We start from the raw sequence: 27,564 nt of genomic DNA, 5'->3' as shown, positions 1-27,564 counted from the left end.
TAGAAGGGGCACACGACTATAGCGTTCTCTCTTGTTTGTTATAATTTTTGACGAGTTGAAACAAATTAAACGGCAGAATCCGCAGTTCGTAAGTTTGCGAAGAAGACCAGATTTGCACAGTGTAATGCACAAATTGTGCACTTCAATGGAATAAAAGCAAATAAAAATAAATAAAGAAGTGGCTCAGTCCGCTAGAGCAAGGAAAAATGAATAAGCAAAAAGAAAAGCTCTAGCAATTTTAAAAAAGAACTAAAACTCCACGGAGATGTCAGTCAGATTCTCAGATACGGCCGGCATTAATAATCGTAGAGTAAAAGGGTATATTGTATTCGTGCAAAAGTATGTAACAGCTAGAAGGAAGCGTTTCCGACCCCATAAAGTATATATATTCTTGATCAGGGTCACTAGCCGAGTCGATCTAGCCATGTCCGTCTGTATGAACGCTTAGATCTCAGAAACTACAAAAGCTAGAAGGTTGAGATTTCACACACATATTCTTTGGCTTCCTACGAAGCGCAAGTTTATTTCAGCCGAGCGCCACGGCCGCTGTAACGCCCACAATCGCTTTCTGGCTTTCTAACGATTCTAAAGCTCATGTGTGAAACTTTTAACTCCTAATAGCCTTAATTTTATTGCACATGTTAGAAGAAAATGGTACTGGGAAATAAATGTTTAATTTTTTTTTAATTAAAAAAAAAAACGATTTATTAGAGCCCTGGTTCGAACCTGAACCCTGCTCCGGCTCATAAATGAACCGCTTTACAATCCGGAACCTTATCTGTCGATTAGGTTTGAACCCATGCCAAAATATTATAGGTTCGCAGCCCTGATATGTGTACTAATTTCACTGTACATGCACCGATCACATCCCAAGCGATGTCAGCTACGCTTACAAGGGAACCTCATTTCGTTAGTAAAGTAAAATATTTGCTATCCAAAGTGATTTTGCCAATATCTGTAACAGAACTACACCCAAAAAAATAGTCATCAATGTGCCCCTATTTAGGTCTCAATGTGACACTATTGAGTTTCAAAAAGTCTTTGATCCGAAGGTTGACCCTATTCTGGTGTCACTTTAATACTTTCGAAAATAAAAAGTTGGCCCTTTTTGGTGTTAAAAAGACACTACCCAATGTCATTTTGTTAGTATTAAATAAAATTTGACATTTCCTTGAATGCTTCTGTAACCATTCTGCCATGAAAGAAAATAATGGGCATGGCTCAGAGGCCAAGGTGATGGGGGTACGAGGTTTAAATCCCGCTCACAACACACCATTTTTTTTTATCATGAGTAATCTAACAAAACATTTTTGTTCTTAAAATTATTAAGGAAATATGCATTTTAAAAACTTTTTTCTAACTCTGATTTATCCGGTTTTTGAGCCAGGGTCCTCTAGCATTAGGGGCAGACGCCTTACTAACTGGGCTATCGCACCATTTTACGCGCGAGTGAACTCTTGACACTTATAAAACGCAATCGATACTCGATTAATACACATTTTCGACCTTAGTGTCAACCTAACCGGTTGTGTTTATTTCAAAGATCCCGTGTTTCATAAACTTTGTATAAAAATTTGATTTTTTTCCATCATTTTTTGGTTTTTATCTGCGTTGTGTAGCTTTTGCCGGCGTTGCCCACGCTATTGGCAGGCCGGCTGTTCCACTAACTGTTTTTATACCCTAGCAGAGGGTTTTATAATTTCAGTCTAATGTTTGCAACGCAGTGAAGGAGACGTTTCCGACCACATGAAGTATATATATTCTTGATCAGCATCAATAGCCGAGTCCATCTAGCCATGTCCATCTGTCCGTTTCTATGCGAACTAGTCCCTCAGTTTTAAAGCTATCGCGATGATGCGATGTAGTACATATGTCGGAACAAGCCGGATCGGACCACTATATCTTATGGCTCCCATAGGAATAATAAAAAAAAAATAATAGAAAAACCATTGTAACTTTGTAGAAAGTAGTCGTTTTGATTTTTGACAATGCACTGTGAGCAAAAAACCCGTTTTTGGTGCAAAAACTCAAGTCTAAAATATATTATATTGAAATTTTTTTTGTGCATTATTTGAAAATAAACAAAATTTTGAATTTTGTTTTTTTTAATTTGTCCCCCGCACAGTAGATACAATTTTTTATTTTTTTTTATTAAGTAATTGTTAAAAACTACACATGTCAACAGGCTTGCCACCATTTTATTTCGATAAATGAGGCTTTTCTTAGCACTACGCCTATACTCCATCAGCTCTGGTATTTCCGGTATCTTTAATTTAAGAAAATCTTTATTTTTCTACGTCCTTTGGAATATATCTTTAAGAGTGGTCAACCAATTTTAATACTCTTTTCGGAAATAAATAATTACACGTCTCTTCTATATGCTCCTTTTTGTAATGTAATGTAAATGTAATCTAACTTAACCACAAGAGAAGGGTTGTGCATTTAAAATTTGAAAGTCACAGCTAAATTTTAAAATCTTAATTTGTGAACAGCGTTTAAAAATTAAATAAAAATATTTTCTTCTACAATGCTTTTTTGGCCCAAAGAAACCTTATGTCCTTAATTTTTAAGCCACTCATCAAGTTTTTGTGAATTGGTTTGGAATTTTTAAAATGAATTTTATTACTTCCTTATTATTTATTTATATATATCGCCAACGGATAAATCCTTATCCTTATTATTAGTGACGATTCAGAAAACTGCGCCTGGCTACAAACAAAGTTTTTGTCTAGCTTCTGATGCACTTTCTGCTAAGGAGCCAACAGGAACAATGTATTTTTCAATTATGATGTAGCTTTATGGGGAACCAAAAGTAATGATAATAGTCTAGAAGAGGGGCCTGTGCCCCAAAAATCGCGAAAAAATTACCATCGATGGGCCGCGATTTCTTAGGAATTTACGTGCAGAAGATTATCGGCGGAAATGCATGGTTCTCTTGTAATTGCATTTCAAAGTTGCGTGTTTTCTATAAAAACAAAGTACCATTTTCTAGGGTTTTGAGGTTTTAATTCGCTGTTGTGGGGTCTGGCCTGCTATAAAAACAATTTCACATTTTTGTCGAATTTTATTATTTTGACAGCAAACGGAGAGCCCATATGGGCGGTTCTTTTACAAACCGAACACCTTTTATTGGCTCACATTTTTGATTTGCATGAAACTTTTTTTACACGTACTATTCGGAAAATAAATAAGCACGTGTATCAGGATTTGACCGAAAAAAAATTATTTTTTTAGTTCGAATTTTTTTAAGTGTGCCAAAAATTGTCAAATTTGAAAAAGTACCCTCTCATTGAAAATCTGTATCTCCGGTTATATGAATCCAATTGACTTCATGTCTTTTGCATTAATTCCTCTAAAACCTCTCCTTTCAAAATAAAATTTTTGTATTTATTATTTTTCTGTGTTATGTAATTTATTAAACATTTTTAAATATCTTTTTTTAATTTCTTAAAAAAATGTATAAAACTTTAAATTGCATTATTTTTTATAATATATATATTATTTAAAACATAAAAAAAATATTTAAAAATGTTTAATAAATTACATAACACAGAAAAATAATAAATACAAAAATTTTAAAATTATTGTTTTTTAAATAGACGGTTAAATAAATAATTGTAAGTTTTTAATTGATTAAAAAATGACTTTTTACTTTTTGTCATTCAGAAATTGTCAAAAGACTTAAAACTTAACTTTTAATCATTAACAATTGTTAAAGGACTAGTAAACAATGAGAAAACATGAATTCCATAAGGATCCGATAAGAGTGAGAGAGTTAATCTACATGCTGCGACGTTTTTTCATAGAAAAAAGCCGAGGCCTTGCTAAAACAAATTCGATATTTTAAAAACTAAAAGTGGCTCCAACTTTTTACAAAAACCGATTGTAACTAACAATATAGCGCAAGTATTAAAATAAAAAAAATTTTTTTTTTTTGTGGGGGCAATGGTTAAAAAATTTGTTTAAATCTTAATTTGTTTTTATTTTTAAGAAATTAAAAACTTTCTTTTTTAAGAAATTTTATTTTGAAAGGAGAGGTTTTAGTGCTTTTATTTATTTTCCGAATAGTACGTGTAAAAAAAGTTTCAGGCAAATCAAAAATGTGAAATTTTTTTTTTGGCCAAATCTGTTCGGTTTGTAAAAGAACGGTCCATATGTTTTTATAGTAAAATGTCACAAAACACCTAAAAATATTTTTTCGCGGTTTTTGGGGCACAGGCCCTTCTTCTAGACTATTACCAAGTAATTAGTCCTATACATGGTGAACACATATATGTGGCTAGATAAACGCAAGTTTACCAAAAGGCGCAAAAATGAGCAAAAATGGTCAATTGTATGGCACTGTAGGCATTGTAGGACACTTTTGTGGTTAATTCCTCGTTTTTACTTCTTTGCAACTCTGTGCCATTAAGAACTTTTACGCCACAAACAAAATCACAATCGCGGTAATACTCTAGTTTACGGTCCTCACCCCCAAAATTCGCGAAAAAATTATTAAGAATTTACATGAAGAAAAAAAGGCGCGGACTGCCATGGTTATCTTGTAATCGAATTTTAAAGGTACGTGCTTTGCTATAAAAATACAGTTGGCTTTTCTACGACTTGCTATAAAAAACACATTGGATTTTCATAAGTTGTCAAAATAATAGGCCTTCTGAAAAATTCGACAAAAATGTCTAATGGTTTTTATAGGGGGCAGACCCCACAGCCGCGAACTAAATATCCTCCGTGGACAGCGATTCCTTAAGAATTTATTGACCACGGAGGACCAATATAAAACTTCTTAAGGCAGATCTGAAGAAATCGCGGTCCAACGAGGATCATTACAGTTTACCTATTTTGTGGTCTTATATATTATATTTTAACCTTTTTCACGGTCTAAAAAAAATTTTAGAAAAGGCTACACCAATAATGCACGAATTTTATAATCCTCACCGCAATACAAGTACTTAAGAGAATTGAAAGAAGAAGTGCATTGCGCCGCAGGCGAAAAATATTTTTAAAAAAATCGCGCGATTTTTTAAAAAGTATTTTTCGCTTGAGGCGCTTTTTTTGCAATATTGGACCGCGATTTCTTAAACTTTACTTTTATAAGATACGAATATGTTGGTCATCCATGGTCATTTGAATTCTTAAGGAATAGCGGTCCATCGAGGATATTTATTTCGCGGCTGTGGCGTCTGGCCCCCTATAAAAACAATTTCAGATTTTGGTCTCATTTTTTTTGAACGCCTATTATTTTGACAAGGGATGAAAAGCCCTTGTTTTTTATAGCAAACTACTCAAAATCATAGAAAAGGCTACTTTATTTTTACAGCAAAACACGTAACTTTAAAATTCGATTACAAGAGAACCATGGCAGTCCGCGTAAATGTAAATTCTTAAGAATCCGCGGTCCGTCGAGGATCATTTTTTTTGCGAGTTTAAGGGGTGAGGACCGTAAACTAGAGTATTACCACAATCGCTAGCTCAAATCTATAAGGATACACATATAAGACAGTTCACAGTTGGACAACAAGACACATAAAAGCAAACATTTAAGCTAATTTACATTAAACAAGAAAGGAAGCTAGCTTCGTCCAGCCAATGCTTATATACCCTTGCAGATCATTCCTATTAACTTGCAAATCGCAAATATTTTAAATTTCGTATTGTTTTGACATTAATTTTTCTATCCTTCCCTATGGCAGCTATATAATATAGTCATCCGATTTTTGTTAAATTCCGAAATTCGAAATTACGAAATATTAAAAAAAAATCATATCCTAGAAGAGAAGAGAATACAATAAAAACAAGAGAGAACGCTATACTCGGGTGCCCCGACTATCAGATACCCGTTACTCAGCTAAAGGGAGTGCGAAGGAGATAAAAACTTTGATCCGCCGTAACTTTTTAACGAATGGTCCAATTTAAAAAATTTCTTCTACATTTCGATAGGTATTTATAAACACCATAAAACTGCATTTTTACTTTTCCGAAATATTAAAATTGTTAAAATCGTATACAAGCGATTGTGGGCGTTAGAGGGGCGTGGCACCATTTTGAAACAAACTTACGCTGCGTAGGAACTCCTAGAATCTGCACGCAAAATGTCAATCTTCTAGCTTTGATAGTTTCCGAGATCTCAGCGCTCATACGGACAGACAGACGGACAGACAGATGGACAGACGGACAGACGGACATGGCTATATCGACTCGGCTAATGACCCTGATCAAGAATATACATACTGTTGGAATATGACATTACTTCATATCGATAAGAATATCGTATAAGCAAAAGTATTCTGCTCACTACTGTAACTGGTAACACTAATATCGTTTTGGTTACGATGAGCTGGTTCAGCTCTTCCTTATTCCGTATAATTTGAAGTGACAAGACGTGTTCTAAGGAACTTGAAATATATATCTAAAACTATACATAAAGTGTATTTAACTTGGGTTGTGAATTGGTGGGAGATATAATATTGCACCGAGCACATATTACACGCTATATGAAGACCACAGGACGAATACAAGAGGCAACACGTGGAACGCGGATTCTGACGAAATAGTGTGACGCTTCCAGGAAATCACACACACACACATATATAAATTGTGTATATTCTTATAGGTTATGGGCCCAGACCACGCCATAACTGCAGCTAAGTAAAAGTATCGTTTTATTATATATATTAAATAAATTTAAGTGACTCGTTTTTAGGTTTTGCTAAAAGTGAAGATACGGCAAAGCAGGTTTTCAAAAATTTAGATTCAATCTATGAGAGGAAGAGTTTGGCCTCACAGTTGTCTACACGCAAGCAACAGCTATCTTTAAAACTTAAGAGCGATTCTCAGTTATTAAGCCATTTTAATTTGTTTGAGGAACTCATTGCCGAATTGCTAGCATCAGGTGCTAAAGTTGAAGAAATGGACAAGATTTCGCATTTACTGCTAACACTGCCATCTTCGTATGACGGCGTTATAACGGCAATAGAAACTTTAGCAGAAAATAATTTAACCTTGGCCTTTGTAAAAAATCGTCTGTTGGATCATGAGATCAAGTTAAAAAATAGTAGCAAAGATACCAGTCTAAAGGTTATGCAGGCTGTAAAAAAGGACAGTAAGCCTCAATTTTCTTTTAAGAAAAATAGCAAATTTGCATCAAATAGAGTTTCAAAATTCCAGAAAAAATGTTTTCATTGCGGCAAGAGTGGTCACTTTAAAAAAGATTGCTTTGCCCTAAAAAGAGAAAAGGATAAACATGGAAATGGCAAACAGGCGCAGATGACATCCACACAAAGCCAAGGAAATCATAATGGGATCGCATTTATGATGAGACGCGCAAATAGCCAACCAAACATTGGGTTTTAATTGGATTCTGGCGCATCAGACCATTTGGCCAACAATGAGAGTTTGTTTACAACTATCACTGAATTAGATGAACCTATTAAAATTTCTGTTGCCAAGAACGATGTATTCATTTATGCAGTTAAGAAAGGAACAGTGACGCTGTACACTGATTCAAATGAGAAAATTGAGCTTAAAGATGTATTATACTGTCCTGATATCCCGGAAAACTTGATCTCAGTTAAGAAAATGCAGGAGGCAGGCCTTACCATTGTATTTCACCCAGGAGGTGTAACTGTTAGAAAAGGTAAAATAATTGTAATGAATGGAAGTATATTTGGAAATGTTCCATTGATTAATTTCTTTTCTAATAAACTAGCTTGTATTGCAAATGCAGCTAAAAATAATAATTATAGTTTGTGGCATGAGAGGCTAGGTCATTTGAGTAAGGGAAAGTTTTTAGAAATTAAAACCAACAAGAAAGGAAGCTAGCTTCGGCAAGCCGAAGCTTATATACCCTTGCAGATCATTCTATTAATTTACAAATCGCAAAAATGTTAAATTTCTTATTATTTCACAATAATTTTTCGATCGTTTCTATCACAGCTATATGATATAGTAGTTCGATCTTTTAAAAATTAAAATCGAAATTCGGAAATATTTCAAAATAGTCATATCCCAGAGTAGAAGGGAATGTAATAAAAACCAACAAAGATATCATTTTTTTCCCATTAATTTCCATTTAATTTTTCGACCGTTCCTATGGCAGCTATATGATATAGTGATCCGATTTAAAAAACAAAAAAACCGAAATTCAGAAATATATAAAAAAAAATATTCCCAGGAGTAGAAGGTAAAATTTCAAAAAACACCGGAGCTAGAATTTTTTTACGTTTTTTTTTTATCTTTCCTATGGGAGCTATAAGATATAGTTGTCCGATCCGGTTGGTTCCGACATATATACTACCTGCAATAGAAATACGACTTTTACGAAAGTTTCATCCCGATAGCTTTAAAACTGAGAGACTAGTTTGCGTAGAAACGGACGGACAGACGGACAGACGGACAGACGGACGGACAGACGGACATGGCTAGATCGACTCGTCTTGTGATGCTGATCAAGAATATATATACTTTATGGGGTCGGAAATGTCTCCTTCACTGCGTTGCAAACTTCTGACTGAAATCATAATACCCTCTGCAAGGGTATAAAAATATGTTTGACGATACAGATTTGCTGAATAACATAAAACCAGAAAATGAATTATGTGAAGCTTGTGTCAAGGGAAAGCAGGCGAGATTAAGTTTTAATAAATTTAAAAATAAGGACCACAAAAATCGACCATTATTTGTTGTACATTCTGATGTGTGTGGTCCAATAACCCCATCTACTGTTGATCATAAGAATTATTATGTAGTTTTTATTGATGACTATACACATTATTGTGTAACTTACCTGTTGAGTTATAAGTCAGAAGTTTTTAGTGTATTTCAAGACTATGTAGCTAAAACGCATGCTTTGTTTAATTTAAGTATGGTTAACCTTTATATTGATAATGGTAGGGAGTATTTATCGAATGAAATGAAAGAGTTCTGTGTTCAAAAAGGCATTAGTTACCACTTGACGGTTCCACATACTCCACAACAAAATGGTGTGTCCGAAAGGATGATTAGATCTATAACGGAAAAAGCTCGAGCTTTAGTTATAGGGGGCAAGGTTCAGGAAACTTTCTGGGGTGAAGCAGTGCTAACAGCTACCTACCTTATTAATAGAAGCCCAACTAGTGCATTACATGAATGCAGAAAGACACCTTATGAAATGTGGCACAGCAAAAAGCCGTGCCTGAAGTACTTAAGAGTTTTTGGTTCGACAGTATACGTTCTCAACAAAACGAGAAAAAGAAAATTTGATGACAAATCATGGAAAGGTATACTTGTCGGGTATGAACCAAATGGATATAAAGTATGGGATGTGGAGAATAACAAATTTGTTATTGCAAGAGATGTAGTGTTTGATGAATCAAACAGGATAATGTCTAGAGCTGTGGATGTTGATAACAACATGGATTTTCCCAATCTTGAAAAAAATATTGAACCTTCTTTTCAAGACTCTGGTCTTGTTAAGGGTGAAACGGTTCAGAAAAACACTGATATGGTAGTATCAGATGTGCAGCCTAGTGAAATGGAAAATGAAGTGGAGAATGAAGTGAAAAAGGCCGATCCAGATATATCTGGTGTTATATATGAAGGTGAACCAAGTGACTCTGATACTCCAATTCGAAAAAGCAATAGACTAAAAGAAAAGCCCAAATTGTCATATAGAGATATGATTAAAAATTGTGTTATGAATGCGCAAACTTTAACAGGTAGTGCTCCAATATCTTTTGATGAAATTAATAATAGGAGTGATAAAGAACAGTGGAGAGCAGCTATTGAAGATGAGCTTAATTCTCATGAAATTAACAAAACATGGTCACTGGTAGAAAGACCCGAAAACAAAAACATAGTCGATTGTAAATGGATATTTACAATAAAACAGAACGAGTTTGGTAGACCAGTAAAATATAAAGCCAGACTTGTAGCACGGGGATTTACACAGGAATATTTAATCGATTACGACGAAACTTTTGCCCCTGTGGCTAGAATTGCAAGTTTCAGACTTATAATGTCTTTTTCAAACCAGTATAGCCTTAAAGTACATCATATGGATGTAAAAACTGCTTTTTTAAATGGAGATTTAAAATATGTATGAGAGTTCCTCAAGGACTGTCTTGTAATAGCAGTCATGTTTGTAAATTGAATAAAGCAATTTATGGTCTTAAGCAGGCGGCTAGATGTTGGTTTAAAGTGTTTGAAAAGGCTTTAAAAGATATTGGTTTTAAAAATTCACCTGTAGATAGATGCATATATATTTTGGATAAAGGGACTATTTTAAAAAATATATATGTTTTGTTATACGTAGATGACTTGGTTATTTGTACAGAAAACATTTTAACAATGAATAAATTTAAGTCATATTTAATGAGCAAGTTTCAAATGACAGATTTAATGGAAATTAAGTATTTTATTGGTATTAAAATAGACAGAAAAGAAAGTAAAGTGGAATTAAGCCAATCAGCTTATATAAAAAATATTTTATTAAAATTTAACATGGAGCAATGTAATTCTGTAAATTCACCACTTCCAAGTAAACTGAACTTTGATTTATTAGACTCTGATGAAAGAGACGATTCTCCTTGTCAAAGTTTGATTGGATGCCTTATGTATGTAATGCTATGTACAAGGCCAGATCTCAGTATATCTGTAAATCTTTTGAGTCGGTATAGTCAGAAAAATAATAAAGAGCTTTGGCTATGTTTAAAAAGGGTATTAAGGTATCTGAAAGGTACTATCGACTTTAAGCTAACATTCACTAAAAATGAGAGCAATGACGACTTCTTTGTTGGATTTGTAGATTCAGATTGGGGTGGAAGTCAATTGGATAGGAGATGTACAACAGGATATCTTTTTAAGATGTTTAAAACAAACCTGATTTGTTGGAGTACTCGAAAACAAAATTCAGTGGCAGCATCATCAACCGAAGCCGAATATATGGCATTGTTTGAGGCTGTAAGGGAAGCCCTATGGTTAAAATCTTTACTAGAAAGTTTGAACATAAATGTAAAGCAACCTATTACAATATTTGAAGATAATCAGGGCTGTATTAGTATCGCCAACAACCCCTCTTGCCACAAACGTTCAAAACATATAGACATCAAATATCATTTTTCACGTGAACAAGTTGAAAATAAACTAATAAAACTTGAGTATATTTCTACAGATCATCAACTGGCGGATATATTGACAAAACCCCTTCCAGCTCCACGCTTTGCACAATTGAGACAGCTTCTTGGCTTAAGCGATTGATGGATGCAGACGATACTTACATAAAAGTTGAAGACTTAATTTAATTTATCATTTAGGGCCGGTTTCTCGAGTGCCGGCTAACATTTCTCGAACAGATAAAGTCCCTGCTAAGGCATTTTGGCTTTCTCGAGCATCAATGTGAGAGCTAACTTTGACAGGGACTCGGAGTCCCTGTTAAGCGTTTTCGACTCGATAGAATGACAGCTGATTTCCCAGAGCCAACTAAGAAGAAGAAACGAAATCACAGCTGACTTTTCCTTTGAATTATACCCAAACAGCTGATGAAATAATCGAAGCACGCCATTTTTTGCGCTCTACAGCACAATTCTGTGCGTTAACAGCACTCTGTAATTGTTTCTCGTTCAGATAAATTAAAGCAGTCGAGAAAGCGGATTTGCTTTTACGAACAGTTTATCTGGTATTTAAGTTTTTCGAACAGATAGCTATCAGGGACTTTGACAGGGACTCGAGAAACCGGCCCTTAAAGAATAATTTTTGAAACTATGAATCTGTTATATTTTCTAGCTATTAAGTTTGGAAACAGAAGATTTTCTTAATTACTTTATAGTTTTCAAATTTATAATATCACTTCCTGAAATTGCCTTTAATTGTTTTGTATGTTAATTTTGCATCACATCATTTTGTCATTTTAAATATTCATTTTTCTTTGTATTAATTTTAAGATTGACCTAATTGAGTTTTACTGGGTTTCCCCAATTCAAGCAACAAATGTTGGGTCAATGTGCACTCCCAGAGATATCTTGTCTTGCCAATTCAAATTTCAAATTCTTTCTTAAACTTTAACTTTTTAAATCATGAGCATCAGACTTTTGAGGAGGTGTGTTGGAATATGACATTACTTCATATCGATAAGAATATCGTATAAGGAAATCACACACACACACATATATAAATTGTGTATTATCTTATAGGTTATGGGCCCAGACCACGCCATAACTGCAGCTAAGTAAAAGTATCATTTTATTATATATATTAAATACAATATGGAGAAAACCAATAAACAAAATATAAGGCCATTTGATGGAGAAAAATATTCCATCTGGAAATTTCGTATAAGGGCATTGTTAAACGAAATAGATGTGTTGAAGGTTATAGACCAAGAAGAAGAAGAACAAGAAAAAGAAAATTTTGTTGAATGGCAGAAAAAGGAGAAATGCGCAAAAAGTGTGATCGTTGAGTATTTAAGTGACTCGTTTTTAGGTTTTGCTAAAAGTGAAGATACGGCAAAGCAGGTTTTCAAAAATTTAGATTCAATCTATGAGAGGAAGAGTTTGGCCTCACAGTTGTCTATACGCAAGCAACAGCTATCTTTAAAACTTAAGAGCGATTCTCAGTTATTAAGCCATTTTAATTTGTTTGAGGAACTCATTGCCGAATTGCTAGCATCAGGTGCTAAAGTTGAAGAAATGGACAAGATTTCGCATTTACTGCTAACACTGCCATCTTCGTATGACGGCGTTATAACGGCAATAGAAACTTTAGCAGAAAATAATTTAACCTTGGCCTTTGTAAAAAATCGTCTGTTGGATCATGAGATCAAGTTAAAAAATAGTAGCAAAGATACCAGTCTAAAGGTTATGCAGGCTGTAAAAAAGGACAGTAAGCCTCAATTTTCTTTTAAGAAAAATAGCAAATTTGCATCAAATAGAGTTTCAAAATTCCAGAAAAAATGTTTTCATTGCGGCAAGAGTGGTCACTTTAAAAAAGATTGCTTTGCCCTAAAAAGAGAAAAGGATAAACATGGAAATGGCAAATAGGCGCAGATGACATCCACACAAAGCCAAGGAAATCATAATGGGATCGCATTTATGATGAGACGCGCAAATAGCCAACCAAACATTGGGTTCTTATTGGATTCTGGCGCATCAGACCATTTGGCCAACAATGAGAGTTTGTTTACAACTATCACTGAATTAGATGAACCTATTAAAATTTCTGTTGCCAAGAACGATGTATTCATTTATGCAGTTAAGAAAGGAACAGTGACGCTGTGCACTGATTCAAATGAGAAAATTGAGCTTAAAGATGTCTTATACTGTCCTGATATCCCGGAAAACTTGATCTCAGTTAAGAAAATGCAGGAGGCAGGCCTTACCATTGTATTTCACCCAGGAGGTGTAACTGTTAGAAAAGGTAAAATAATTGTAATGAATGGAAGTATATTTGGAAATGTTCCATTGATTAATTTCTTTTCTAATAAACTAGCTTGTATTGCAAATGCAGCTAAAAATAATAATTATAGTTTGTGGCATGAGAGGCTAGGTCATTTGAGTAAGGGAAAGTTTTTAGAAATTAAAACCAAAAATATGTTTGACGATACAGATTTGCTGAATAACATAAAACCAGAAAATGAATTATGTGAAGCTTGTGTCAAGGGAAAGCAGGCGAGATTAAGTTTTAATAAATTTAAAAATAAGGACCACAAAAATCGACCATTATTTGTTGTACATTCTGATGTGTGTGGTCCAATAACCCCATCTACTGTTGATCATAAGAATTATTATGTAGTTTTTATTGATGACTATACACATTATTGTGTAACTTACCTGTTGAGTTATAAGTCAGAAGTTTTTAGTGTATTTCAAGACTATGTAGCTAAAAAGCATGCTTTGTTTAATTTAAATATGGTTAACCTTTATATTGATAATGGTTCTGTGCTCAAAAAGGCATTAGTTACCACTTGACGGTTCCACATACTCCACAACAAAATGGTGTGTCCGAAAGGATGATTAGATCTATAACAGAAAAAGCTCGAGCTTTAGTTATAGGGGGCAAGGTTCAGAAAACTTTCTGGGGTGAAGCAGTGCTAACAGCTACCTACCTTATTAATAGAAGCCCAACTAGTGCATTACATGAATGCAGAAAGACACCTTTTGAAATGTGGCACAGCAAAAAGCCGTGCCTGAAGTACTTAAGAGTTTTTGGTTCGACAGTATACGTTCTCAACAAAACGAGAAAAAGAAAATTTGATGACAAATCATGGAAAGGTATACTTGTCGGGTATGAACCAAATGGATATAAAGTATGGGATGTGGAGAATAACAAATTTGTTATTGCAAGAGATGTAGTGTTTGATGAATCAAACAGGATAATGTCTAGAGCTGTGGATGTTGATAACAACATGGATTTTCCCAATCTTGAAGAAAATATTGAACCTTCTTTTCAAGACTCTGGTCTTGTTGAGGGTGAAACGGTTCAGAAAAACACTGATATGGTAGTATCAGATGTGCATCCTAGTGAAATGGAAAATGAAGTGGAGAATGAAGTGAAAAAGGCCGATCCAGATATATCTGGTGTTATATATGAAGGTGAACCAAGTGACTCTGATACTCCAATTCGAAAAAGCAATAGACTAAAAAAAAAGCCCAAATTGCCATATAGAGATATGATTAAAAATTGTGTTATGAATGCGCAAACTTTAACAGGTAGTGCTCCAATATTTTGATGAAATTAATAATAGGAGTGATAAAGAACAGTGGAGAGCAGCTATTGAAGATGAGCTTAATTCTCATGAAATTAACAAAACATGGTCTCTGGTAGAAAGACCCGAAAACAAAAACATAGTCGATTGTAAATGGATATTTACAATAAAACAGAACGAGTTTGGTAGACCAGTAAAATATAAAGCCAGACTTGTAGCACGGGGATTTACACAGGAATATTTAATCGATTACGACGAAACTTTTGCCCCTGTGGCTAGAATTGCAAGTTTCAGACTTATAATGTCTTTTTCAAACCAGTATAGCCTTAAAGTACATCATATGGATGTAAAAACTGCTTTTTTAAATGGAGATTTAAAAGAGGAAATATATATGAGAGTTCCTCAAGGACTGTCTTGTAATAGCAGTCATGTTTGTAAATTGAATAAAGCAATTTATGGTCTTAAGCAGGCGGCTAGATGTTGGTTTAAAGTGTTTGAAAAGGCTTTAAAAGATATTGGTTTTAAAAATTCACCTGTAGATAGATGCATATATATTTTGGATAAAGGGACTATTTTAAAAAATATATATGTTTTGTTATACGTAGATGACTTGGTTATTTGTACAGAAAACATTTTAACAATGAATAAATTTAAGTCATATTTAATGAGCAAGTTTCAAATGACAGATTTAATGGAAATTAAGTATTTTATTGGTATTAAAATAGACAGAAAAGAAAGTAAAGTGGAATTAAGCCAATCAGCTTATATAAAAAATATTTTATTAAAATTTAACATGGAGCAATGTAATTCTGTAAATTCACCACTTCCAAGTAAACTGAACTTTGATTTATTAGACTCTGATGAAAGAGACGATTCTCCTTGTCAAAGTTTGATTGGATGCCTTATGTATGTAATGCTATGTACAAGGCCAGATCTCAGTATATCTGTAAATCTTTTGAGTCGGTATAGTCAGAAAAATAATAAAGAGCTTTGGCTATGTTTAAAAAGGGTATTAAGGTATCTGAAAGGTACTATCGACTTTAAGCTAACATTCACTAAAAATGAGAGCAATGACGACTTCTTTGTTGGATTTGTAGATTCAGATTGGGGTGGAAGTCAATTGGATAGGAGATGTACAACAGGATATCTTTTTAAGATGTTTAAAACAAACCTGATTTGTTGGAGTACTCGAAAACAAAATTCAGTGGCAGCATCATCAACCGAAGCCGAATATATGGCATTGTTTGAGGCTGTAAGGGAAGCCCTATGGTTAAAATCTTTACTAGAAAGTTTGAACATAAATGTAAAGCAACCTATTACAATATTTGAAGATAATCAGGGCTGTATTAGTATCGCCAACAACCCCTCTTGCCACAAACGTTCAAAACATATAGACATCAAATATCATTTTTCACGTGAACAAGTTGAAAATAAACTAATAAAACTTGAGTATATTTCTACAGATCATCAACTGGCGGATATATTGACAAAACCACTTCCAGCTCCACGCTTTGCACAATTGAGACAGCTTCTTGGCTTAAGCGATTGATGGATGCAGACGATACTTACATAAAAGTTGAAGACTTAATTTAATTTATCATTTAAAGAATAATTTTTTGAAACTATGAATCTGTTATATTTTCTAGCTATTAAGTTTGGAAACAGAAGATTTTCTTAATTACTTTATAGTTTTCAAATTTATAATATCACTTCCTGAAATTGCCTTTAATTGTTTTGTATGTTAATTTTGCATCACATCATTTTGTCATTTTAAATATTCATTTTTCTTTGTATTACTTTTAAGATTGACCTAATTGGGTTTTACTGGGTTTCCCCAATTCAAGCAACAAATGTTGGGTCAATGTGCACTCCCAGAGATATCTTGTCTTGCCAATTCAAATTTCAAATTCTTTCTTAAACTTTAAATTTTTAAATCATGAGCATCAGACTTTTGAGGAGGTGTGTTGGAATATGACTTTACTTCATATCGATAAGAATATCGTATAAGCAAAAGTATTCTGCTCACTACTGTAACTGGTAACACTAATATCGTTTTGGTTCCGATGAGCTGGTTCAGCTCTTCCTTATTCCGTATAATTTAAAGTGACAAGACGTGTTCTAAGGAACTTGAAATATATATCTAAAACTATACATAAAGTGTATTTAACTTGGGTTGTGAATTGGTGGGAGATATAATATTGCACCGAGCACATATTACACGCTATATGAAGACCACAGGACGAATACAAGAGGCAACACGTGGAACGCGGATTCTGACGAAATAGTGTGACGCTTCCAGGAAATCACACACACACACATATATAAATTGTGTATATTCTTATAGGTTATGGGCCCAGACCACGCCATAACTGCAGCTAAGTAAAAGTATCGTTTTATTATATATATTAAATACAATATGGAGAAAACCAATAAACGAAATATAAGGCCATTTGATGGAGAAAAATATTCCATCTGGAAATTTCGTATAAGGGCATTGTTAAACGAAATAGATGTGTTGAAGGTTATAGACCAAGAAGAAGAAGAACAAGAAGAAGAAAATTTATTTATAAATTATGTGAAGCTTGTGCCAAGGGAAAGCAGGCGAGATTAAGTTTTAATAAATTTAAAAATAAGGACCACAAAAATCGACCATTATTTGTTGTACATTCTGATGTGTGTGGTCCAATAACCCCATCTACTGTTGATCATAAGAATTATTATGTAGTTTTTATTGATGACTATACACATTATTGTGTAACTTACCTGTTGAGTTATAAGTCAGAAGTTTTTAGTGTATTTCAAGACTATGTAGCTAAAACGCATGCATTGTTTAATTTAAATATGGTTAACCTTTATATTGATAATGGTAGGGAGTATTTATCGAATGAAATGAAAGAGTTCTGTGTTCAAAAAGGCATTAGTTACCACTTGACGGTTCCACATACTCCACAACAAAATGGTGTGTCCGAAAGGATGATTAGATCTATAACGGAAAAAGCTCGAGCTTTAGTTATAGGGGGCAAGGTTCAGAAAACTTTCTGGGGTGAAGCAGTGCTAACAGCTACCTACCTTATTAATAGAAGCCCAACTAGTGCATTACATGAATGCAGAAAGACACCTTTTGAAATGTGGCACAGCAAAAAGCCGTGCCTGAAGTACTTAAGAGTTTTTGGTTCGACAGTATACGTTCTCAACAAAACGAGAAAAAGAAAATTTGATGACAAATCATGGAAAGGTATACTTGTCGGGTATGAACCAAATGGATATAAAGTATGGGATGTGGAGAATAACAAATTTGTTATTGCAAGAGATGTAGTGTTTGATGAATCAAACAGGATAATGTCTAGAGCTGTGGATGTTGATAACAACATGGATTTTCCCAATCTTGAAGAAAATATTGAACCTTCTTTTCAAGACTCTGGTCTTGTTGAGGGTGAAACGGTTCAGAAAAACACTGATATGGTAGTATCAGATGTGCATCCTAGTGAAATGGAAAATGAAGTGGAGAATGAAGTGAAAAAGGCCGATCCAGATATATCTGGTGTTATATATGAAGGTGAACCAAGTGACTCTGATACTCCAATTCGAAAAAGCAATAGACTAAAAAAAAAGCCCAAATTGCCATATAGAGATATGATTAAAAATTGTGTTATGAATGCGCAAACTTTAACAGGTAGTGCTCCAATATTTTGATGAAATTAATAATAGGAGTGATAAAGAACAGTGGAGAGCAGCTATTGAAGATGAGCTTAATTCTCATGAAATTAACAAAACATGGTCTCTGGTAGAAAGACCCGAAAACAAAAACATAGTCGATTGTAAATGGATATTTACAATAAAACAGAACGAGTTTGGTAGACCAGTAAAATATAAAGCCAGACTTGTAGCACGGGGATTTACACAGGAATATTTAATCGATTACGACGAAACTTTTGCCCCTGTGGCTAGAATTGCAAGTTTCAGACTTATAATGTCTTTTTCAAACCAGTATAGCCTTAAAGTACATCATATGGATGTAAAAACTGCTTTTTTAAATGGAGATTTAAAAGAGGAAATATATATGAGAGTTCCTCAAGGACTGTCTTGTAATAGCAGTCATGTTTGTAAATTGAATAAAGCAATTTATGGTCTTAAGCAGGCGGCTAGATGTTGGTTTAAAGTGTTTGAAAAGGCTTTAAAAGATATTGGTTTTAAAAATTCACCTGTAGATAGATGCATATATATTTTGGATAAAGGGACTATTTTAAAAAATATATATGTTTTGTTATACGTAGATGACTTGGTTATTTGTACAGAAAACATTTTAACAATGAATAAATTTAAGTCATATTTAATGAGCAAGTTTCAAATGACAGATTTAATGGAAATTAAGTATTTTATTGGTATTAAAATAGACAGAAAAGAAAGTAAAGTGGAATTAAGCCAATCAGCTTATATAAAAAATATTTTATTAAAATTTAACATGGAGCAATGTAATTCTGTAAATTCACCACTTCCAAGTAAACTGAACTTTGATTTATTAGACTCTGATGAAAGAGACGATTCTCCTTGTCAAAGTTTGATTGGATGCCTTATGTATGTAATGCTATGTACAAGGCCAGATCTCAGTATATCTGTAAATCTTTTGAGTCGGTATAGTCAGAAAAATAATAAAGAGCTTTGGCTATGTTTAAAAAGGGTATTAAGGTATCTGAAAGGTACTATCGACTTTAAGCTAACATTCACTAAAAATGAGAGCAATGACGACTTCTTTGTTGGATTTGTAGATTCAGATTGGGGTGGAAGTCAATTGGATAGGAGATGTACAACAGGATATCTTTTTAAGATGTTTAAAACAAACCTGATTTGTTGGAGTACTCGAAAACAAAATTCAGTGGCAGCATCATCAACCGAAGCCGAATATATGGCATTGTTTGAGGCTGTAAGGGAAGCCCTATGGTTAAAATCTTTACTAGAAAGTTTGAACATAAATGTAAAGCAACCTATTACAATATTTGAAGATAATCAGGGCTGTATTAGTATCGCCAACAACCCCTCTTGCCACAAACGTTTAAAACATATAGACATCAAATATCATTTTTCACGTGAACAAGTTGAAAATAAACTAATAAAACTTGAGTATATTTCTACAGCGGATATATTGACAAAACCACTTCCAGCTCCACGCTTTGCACAATTGAGACAGCTTCTTGGCTTAAGCGATTGATGGATGCAGACGATACTTACATAAAAGTTGAAGACTTAATTTAATTTATCATTTAAAGAATAATTTTTGAAACTATGAATCTGTTATATTTTCTAGCTATTAAGTTTGGAAACAGAAGATTTTGTTAATTACTTTATAGTTTTCAAATTTATAATATCACTTCCTGAAATTGCCTTTAATTGTTTTGTATGTTAATTTTGCATCACATCATTTTGTCATTTTAAATATTCATTTTTCTTTGTATTAATTTTAAGATTGACCTAATTGGGTTTTACTGGGTTTCCCCAATTCAAGCAACAAATGTTGGGTCAATGTGCACTCCCAGAGATATCTTGTCTTGCCAATTCAAATTTCAAATTCTTTCTTAAACTTTAAATTTTTAAATCATGAGCATCAGACTTTTGAGGAGGTGTGTTGGAATATGACTTTACTTCATATCGACAAGAATATCGTATAAGCAAAAGTATTCTGCTCACTACTGTAACTGGTAACACTAATATCGTTTTGGTTCCGATGAGCTGGTTCAGCTCTTCCTTATTCCGTATAATTTAAAGTGACAAGACGTGTTCTAAGGAACTTGAAATATATATCTAAAACTATACATAAAGTGTATTTAACTTGGGTTGTGAATTGGTGGGAGATATAATATTGCACCGAGCACATATTACACGCTATATGAAGACCACAGGACGAATACAAGAGGCAACACGTGGAACGCGGATTCTGACGAAATAGTGTGACGCTTCCAGGAAATCACACACACACACATATATAAATTGTGTATATTCTTATAGGTTATGGGCCCAGACCACGCCATAACTGCAGCTAAGTAAAAGTATCGTTTTATTATATATATTAAATACAATATGGAGAAAACCAATAAACGAAATATAAGGCCATTTGATGGAGAAAAATATTCCATCTGGAAATTTCGTATAAGGGCATTGTTAAACGAAATAGATGTGTTGAAGGTTATAGACCAAGAAGAAGAAGAACAAGAAGAAGAAAATTTTGTTGAATGGCAGAAAAAGGAGAAATGCGCAAAAAGTGTGATCATTGAGTATTTAAGTGACTCGTTTTTAGGTTTTGCTAAAAGTGAAGATACGGCAAAGCAGGTTTTCAAAAATTTAGATTCAATCTATGAGAGGAAGAGTTTGGCCTCACAGTTGTCTACACGCAAGCAACTGCTATCTTTAAAACTTAAGAGCGATTCTCAGTTATTAAGCCATTTTAATTTGTTTGACGAACTCATTGCCGAATTGCTAGCATCAGGTGCTAAAGTTGAAGAAATGGACAAGATTTCGCATTTACTGCTAACACTGCCATCTTCGTATGACGGCGTTATAACGGCAATAGAAACTTTAGCAGAAAATAATTTAACCTTGGCCTTTGTAAAAAATCGTCTGTTGGATCATGAGATCAAGTTAAAAAATAGTAGCAAAGATACCAGTCTAAAGGTTATGCAGGCTGTAAAAAAGGACAGTAAGCCTCAATTTTCTTTTAAGAAAAATAGCAAATTTGCATCAAATAGAGTTTCAAAATTCCAGAAAAAATGTTTTCATTGCGGCAAGAGTGGTCACTTTAAAAAAGATTGCTTTGTAAGGAACTTTCTTGGGCTGGGGTAGGCTCAGTCTGCCCAGGATCCTCTACAGATAAATTTGTTGATATCAGAAAGACGAGGTGGGGTCACTGGCCTGTGCCGGCCGGGAAGGGTTGCTGCGCGGACGCCAAACAGGAGTGCTTATTCGGAGCTATCACCAGCCAAATAAGTCCTTCGGCTCTCCGCTGGTTCCGGGGGTTACGGGCGTCGGCGGCGAAAGGGAACCTGCAGACTGGGGTCACCTGTACCCCGCAAGCGTGTACTGGGTGCACTTACTCTCGAGCCGACTAGAGTCAGGGTCGCGCGCTGGTTCCGGCGGGAAACTGTACGCTTATTTGCAGAAGATGACCAGACAAATAAGTGGCCAGTTCCCGGCGCTGGTACCGACGGAAAAGGACAGGGCACTTATTCGGAGATATTACCAGTCAAATAAGTACACTGCCTTCCGCTGTCCCGTGTGGCTCGAGTGGCGATCCCCGCTTCCCAAATTAGTAGACGACTCGGGCCGGGTAGTTTTCTGGTTTCACTTTTATTCTCGGTATTCGGTATTTACCCGCACTGTAGGTTCTGGTTTACTCTGGTTTACTTGGTTAACTTACTTCGCTAGTCCCGGTGTCCTGGCGGTGGTCTCGCTGGGTCACGGAGCCGTGCAACCGCTGCGTTCGGGCGTAGAAACGAAAAAGCCCTCGTTCCGCCAGGTCCGCGTGTCTCGGTAGTGATCGCACTTAACGTAAAAATATTCATCGCACTTAACGTAAAAATATTCATCGAGTATTCTTAAGAATATTTATCGATCGGCCTTCCTGGCCCCAAAATACCAACTAGAAAACACTTAAATACTAGACTTTACTATCGATCTATTCCTCCAGGGCTACGAGTCTTTTGTTTATTAACCCTAATAATGCCTCCGTGGCCATTTTAATTCTTGCCTCCGTGGCTGATTATTTTAATACTGTCAAGAATGTGGGGGGTCAGTTCGGTGACTCCTCACAGCTTTGCCCTAAAAAGAGAAAAGGATAAACATGGAAATGGCAAACAGGCGCAGATGACATCCACACAAAGCCAAGGAAATCATAATGGGATCGCATTTATGATGAGACGCGCAAATAGCCAACCAAACATTGGGTTTTAATTGGATTCTGGCGCATCAGACCATTTGGCCAACAATGAGAGTTTGTTTACAACTATCACTGAATTAGATGAACCTATTAAAATTTCTGTTGCCAAGAACGATGTATTCATTTATGCAGTTAAGAAAGGAACAGTGACGCTGTACACTGATTCAAATGAGAAAATTGAGCTTAAAGATGTCTTATACTGTCCTGATATCCCGGAAAACTTGATCTCAGTTAAGAAAATGCAGGAGGCAGGCCTTACCATTGTATTTCACCCAGGAGGTGTAACTGTTAGAAAAGGTAAAATAATTGTAATGAATGGAAGTATATTTGGAAATGTTCCATTGATTAATTTCTTTTCTAATAAACTAGCTTGTATTGCAAATGCAGCTAAAAATAATAATTATAGTTTGTGGCATGAGAGGCTAGGTCATTTGAGTAAGGGAAAGTTTTTAGAAATTAAAACCAAAAATATGTTTGACGATACAGATTTGCTGAATAACATAAGACCAGAAAATGAATTATGTGAAGCTTGTGTCAAGGGAAAGCAGGCGAGATTAAGTTTTAATAAATTTAAAAATAAGGACCACAAAAATCGACCATTATTTGTTGTACATTCTGATGTGTGTGGTCCAATAACCCCATCTACTGTTGATCATAAGAATTATTATGTAGTTTTTATTGATGACTATACACATTATTGTGTAACTTACCTGTTGAGTTATAAGTCAGAAGTTTTTAGTGTATTTCAAGACTATGTAGCTAAAACGCATGCTTTGTTTAATTTAAGTATGGTTAACCTTTATATTGATAATGGTAGGGAGTATTTATCGAATGAAATGAAAGAGTTCTGTGTTCAAAAAGGCATTAGTTACCACTTGACGGTTCCACATACTCCACAACAAAATGGTGTGTCCGAAAGGATGATTACGGATGATAACGGAAAAAGCTCGAGCTTTAGTTATAGGGGGCAAGGTTCAGAAAACTTTCTGGGGTGAAGCAGTGCTAACAGCTACCTACCTTATTAATAGAAGCCCAACTAGTGCATTACATGAATGCAGAAAGACACCTTTTGAAATGTGGCACAGCAAAAAGCCGTGCCTGAAGTACTTAAGAGTTTTTGGTTCGACAGTATACGTTCTCAACAAAACGAGAAAAAGAAAATTTGATGACGAATCATGGAAAGGTATACTTGTCGGGTATGAACCAAATGGATATAAAGTATGGGATGTGGAGAATAACAAATTTGTTATTGCAAGAGATGTAGTGTTTGATGAATCAAACAGGATAATGTCTAGAGCTGTGGATGTTGATAACAACATGGATTTTCCCAATCTTGAAGAAAATATTGAACCTTCTTTTCAAGACTCTGGTCTTGTTGAGGGTGAAACGGTTCAGAAAAACACTGATATGGTAGTATCAGATGTGCAGCCTAGTGAAATGGAAAATGAAGTGGAGAATGAAGTGAAAAAGGCCGATCCAGATATATCTGGTGTTATATATGAAGGTGAACCAAGTGACTCTGATACTCCAATTCGAAAAAGCAATAGACTAAAAGAAAAGCCCAAATTGTCATATAGAGATATGATTAAAAATTGTGTTATGAATGCGCAAACTTTAACAGGTAGTGCTCCAATATCTTTTGATGAAATTAATAATAGGAGTGATAAAGAACAGTGGAGAGCAGCTATTGAAGATGAGCTTAATTCTCAAGAAATTAACAAAACATGGTCACTGGTAGAAAGACCCGAAAACAAAAACATAGTCGATTGTAAATGGATATTTACAATAAAACAGAACGAGTTTGGTAGACCAGTAAAATATAAAGCCAGACTTGTAGCACGGGGATTTACACAGGAATATTTAATCGATTACGACGAAACTTTTGCCCCTGTGGCTAGAATTGCAAGTTTCAGACTTATAATTTCTTTTTCAAACCAGTATAGCCTTAAAGTACATCATATGGATGTAAAAACTGCTTTTTTAAATGGAGATTTAAAAGAGGAAATATATATGAGAGTTCCTCAAGGACTGTCTTGTAATAGCAGTCATGTTTGTAAATTGAATAAAGCAATTTATGGTCTTAAGCAGGCGGCTAGATGTTGGTTTAAAGTGTTTGAAAAGGCTTTAAAAGATATTGGTTTTAAAAATTTACATGTAGATAGATGCATATATATTTTGGATAAAGGGACTATTTTAAAAAATATATATGTTTTGTTATACGTAGATGACTTGGTTATTTGTACAGAAAACATTTTAACAATCAATAAATTTAAGTCATATTTAATGAGCAAGTTTCAAATGACAGATTTAATGGAAATTAAGTATTTTATTGGTATTAAAGCATTTTCGGACGCAGCCGGGTCTATTCGGTTCGACCCATGAGGATGTACTATGTCTGCCTGACGGTCTACTTCAACTTCTTTGTTTCGCACTGGGAGAAGTACAACACGGGCATCCTGCATCTTCCCTGGGGCTACGACGTCAGCATGTGGGGCAGCACGGCCATGTATCTCGTTACCTGGTGGATGGGCTTCGAGCGCTGGAAGTTCGAGTTGCCGCTGGGATCCTACGGAACCCTGCCTTTGGGCAATGTCATGGAGGCGGTGCTGCATGTCAGTGCCATGGCGAATCTTCCACTAGTCATTATAAATGTGTATAACTCCTATGCGCATCGGACTGGACTCCTTCTGTCCTTCTGGGAGGCCATTAGGCCCATGTGGCCCTTCCTCACCTACTTCGTCATCCTGCTGGCCTGGCCGTACCTCTCGCCGAACGACATCATGGAAAAGGATCCACGCGCCATTTTCATGCTCAGCGGCACCATCTTTTCCAACGTCAGCTGTCGTTTGATTGTCTCCCAAATGTCCGTGACGAGATGCGAGGCGTGGCACTGGCAGACGCCCATGTTCGTGCTATCCTTCCTGGTCAGCTTGTGGCTGCCTCTGCTGGAGCGTCCTCTGCTGTACATGCTCCTGATTGTAACGACCTTGAGTCACTGGCAATACGGAGCTAGTGTGGTGAACCAGATGTGCGAGCACTTCAACCGGATCTGCTTTACTGTCCACAAGCGAGTGCCGGAGGAGAAAAAGAAGGTTCTGCTGGCAGAGCAAATCAGCCAGCCAGATCAGTCAAATCAAGAGGAGCCGTCGAAGAAAAAGGATTAGGGCTTTGGATTGCGCGATTTTGATTTTCATTTTGAGCTGCGAGTTATTTTGCAAGTTTTTTTGTACATCATGGAGGCTGTTTAGTTAAACAATTCTTGTGAGATTATGTATAATTTGTCTTAGTTAGAATATACTTAAAAATTGACTTTATCCTAGTGCTACAATAATAATTGGAGCTTGTTTCGGCATATTCCCAATGACTATTTACGTAATGCTCTCTTCCAATGATAATTTTTAAACTCTACGGTTTAATCGCAACTTGACCTTATCTGTATTGAATTCAAACCTTATTGACCCAAAGTAGATCAATTATATGAACAATTAAGCATGACAAGTGATCTGAACTGCAGCTAAGATATCAAATAAGTATTAGCAAATAGGTTATAATATCGGCCAGACAAGTTCCAGTCCATAAACTCAATTATGCAAGAACAGAGCAGCTTACTACTTATTCTAGCCTTTAGCTTTCCAATTTTATTGCAATGGTTATCCATGATCCTTAAGCCAAAACTACCGCTCGCTTCCGCTGACCTTAAAAATAGCAATGTTTTATATTCGTCTAGACATAATCGAATAATTTCCATGCGCTATGCCTAATTTATTTCCATTGTATTACTTTTAAATGCTCCACAAATGCAAATACACACACTACATCAACGTTTCTAACTAAAATAAAATAGACAGAAAAGAAAGTAAAGTGGAATTAAGCCAATCAGCTTATATAAAAAATATTTTATTAAAATTTAACATGGAGCAATGTAATTCTGTAAATTCACCACTTCCAAGTAAACTGAACTTTGATTTATTAGACTCTGATGAAAGAGACGATTCTCCTTGTCAAAGTTTGATTGGAACCCTTATGTATGTAATGCTATGTACAAGGCCAGATCTCAGTATATCTGTAAATCTTTTGAGTCGGTATAGTCAGAAAAATAATAAAGAGCTTTGGCTATGTTTAAAAAGGGTATTAAGGTATCTGAAAGGTACTATCGACTTTAAGCTAACATTCACTAAAAATGAGAGCAATGACGACTTCTTTGTTGGATTTGTAGATTCAGATTGGGGTGGAAGTCAATTGGATAGGAGATGTACAACAGGATATCTTTTTAAGATGTTTAAAACAAACCTGATTTGTTGGAGTACTCGAAAACAAAATTCAGTGGCAGCATCATCAACCGAAGCCGAATATATGGCATTGTTTGAGGCTGTAAGGGAAGCCCTATGGTTAAAATCTTTACTAGAAAGTTTGAACATAAATGTAAAGCAACCTATTACAATATTTGAAGATAATCAGGGCTGTATTAGTATCGCCAACAACCCCTCTTGCCACAAACGTTCAAAACATATAGACATCAAATATCATTTTTCACGTGAACAAGTTGAAAATAAACTAATAAAACTTGAGTATATTTCTACAGATCATCAACTGGCGGATATATTGACAAAACCACTTCCAGCTCCACGCTTTGCACAATTGAGACAGCTTCTTGGCTTAAGCGATTGATGGATGCAGACGATACTTACATAAAAGTTGAAGACTTAATTTAATTTATCATTTAAAGAATAATTTTTTGAAACTATGAATCTGTTATATTTTCTAGCTATTAAGTTTGGAAACAGAAGATTTTCTTAATTACTTTATAGTTTTCAAATTTATAATATCACTTCCTGAAATTGCCTTTAATTGTTTTGTATGTTAATTTTGCATCACATCATTTTGTCATTTTAAATATTCATTTTTCTTTGTATTACTTTTAAGATTGACCTAATTGGGTTTTACTGGGTTTCCCCAATTCAAGCAA

The 27,564-nt window shown here is 34.9% G+C and overlaps 2 protein-coding genes across 4 annotated transcripts in view; one reads left to right on the top strand and one right to left on the bottom strand.

Annotated features, from left to right (window-relative positions):
- Ir41a (Ionotropic receptor 41a) overlaps positions 1-9,444 on the bottom strand; it is a 441,646-nt gene extending 432,202 nt beyond the window's left edge. Inside the window, exons 1-2 of one of the 3 annotated variants that reach the window (XR_011418139.1) lie at positions 9,089-9,421; positions 8,945-9,002 (exon numbers count right to left, since the gene is read on the bottom strand). Coding sequence is in view for 2 of the 3 variants with exons in the window: in XM_070213679.1 (XP_070069780.1) it covers positions 8,945-8,962 (18 nt within the window). In the remaining variant the exon portion in view is untranslated. Of the gene's footprint in view, positions 1-8,944; positions 9,003-9,088 lie in introns of all 3 variants that reach the window. The other 2 variants (XM_070213679.1, XM_070213678.1) reach the window with 2 other exon arrangements.
- A 15,486-nt stretch (positions 9,445-24,930) lies between these two features.
- Positions 24,931-25,912, top strand: LOC108055080 (ethanolaminephosphotransferase 1-like). Its single transcript, XM_044392701.2, has one exon. The coding sequence runs from the start codon at positions 24,977-24,979 to the stop codon at positions 25,760-25,762; it is 786 nt and encodes a 261-aa protein (XP_044248636.2). The 5' UTR covers positions 24,931-24,976; the 3' UTR covers positions 25,763-25,912.
- Positions 25,913-27,564: the final 1,652 nt, after the last annotated feature.

Source organism: Drosophila takahashii, chromosome 2R, assembly GCF_030179915.1.
Source record: "Drosophila takahashii strain IR98-3 E-12201 chromosome 2R, DtakHiC1v2, whole genome shotgun sequence".
Lineage (NCBI taxonomy): Eukaryota > Metazoa > Arthropoda > Insecta > Diptera > Drosophilidae > Drosophila > Drosophila takahashii.
Note: the sequence above shows the minus strand (reverse complement) of the source record. Positions and strands in the feature narration are given on the sequence as shown.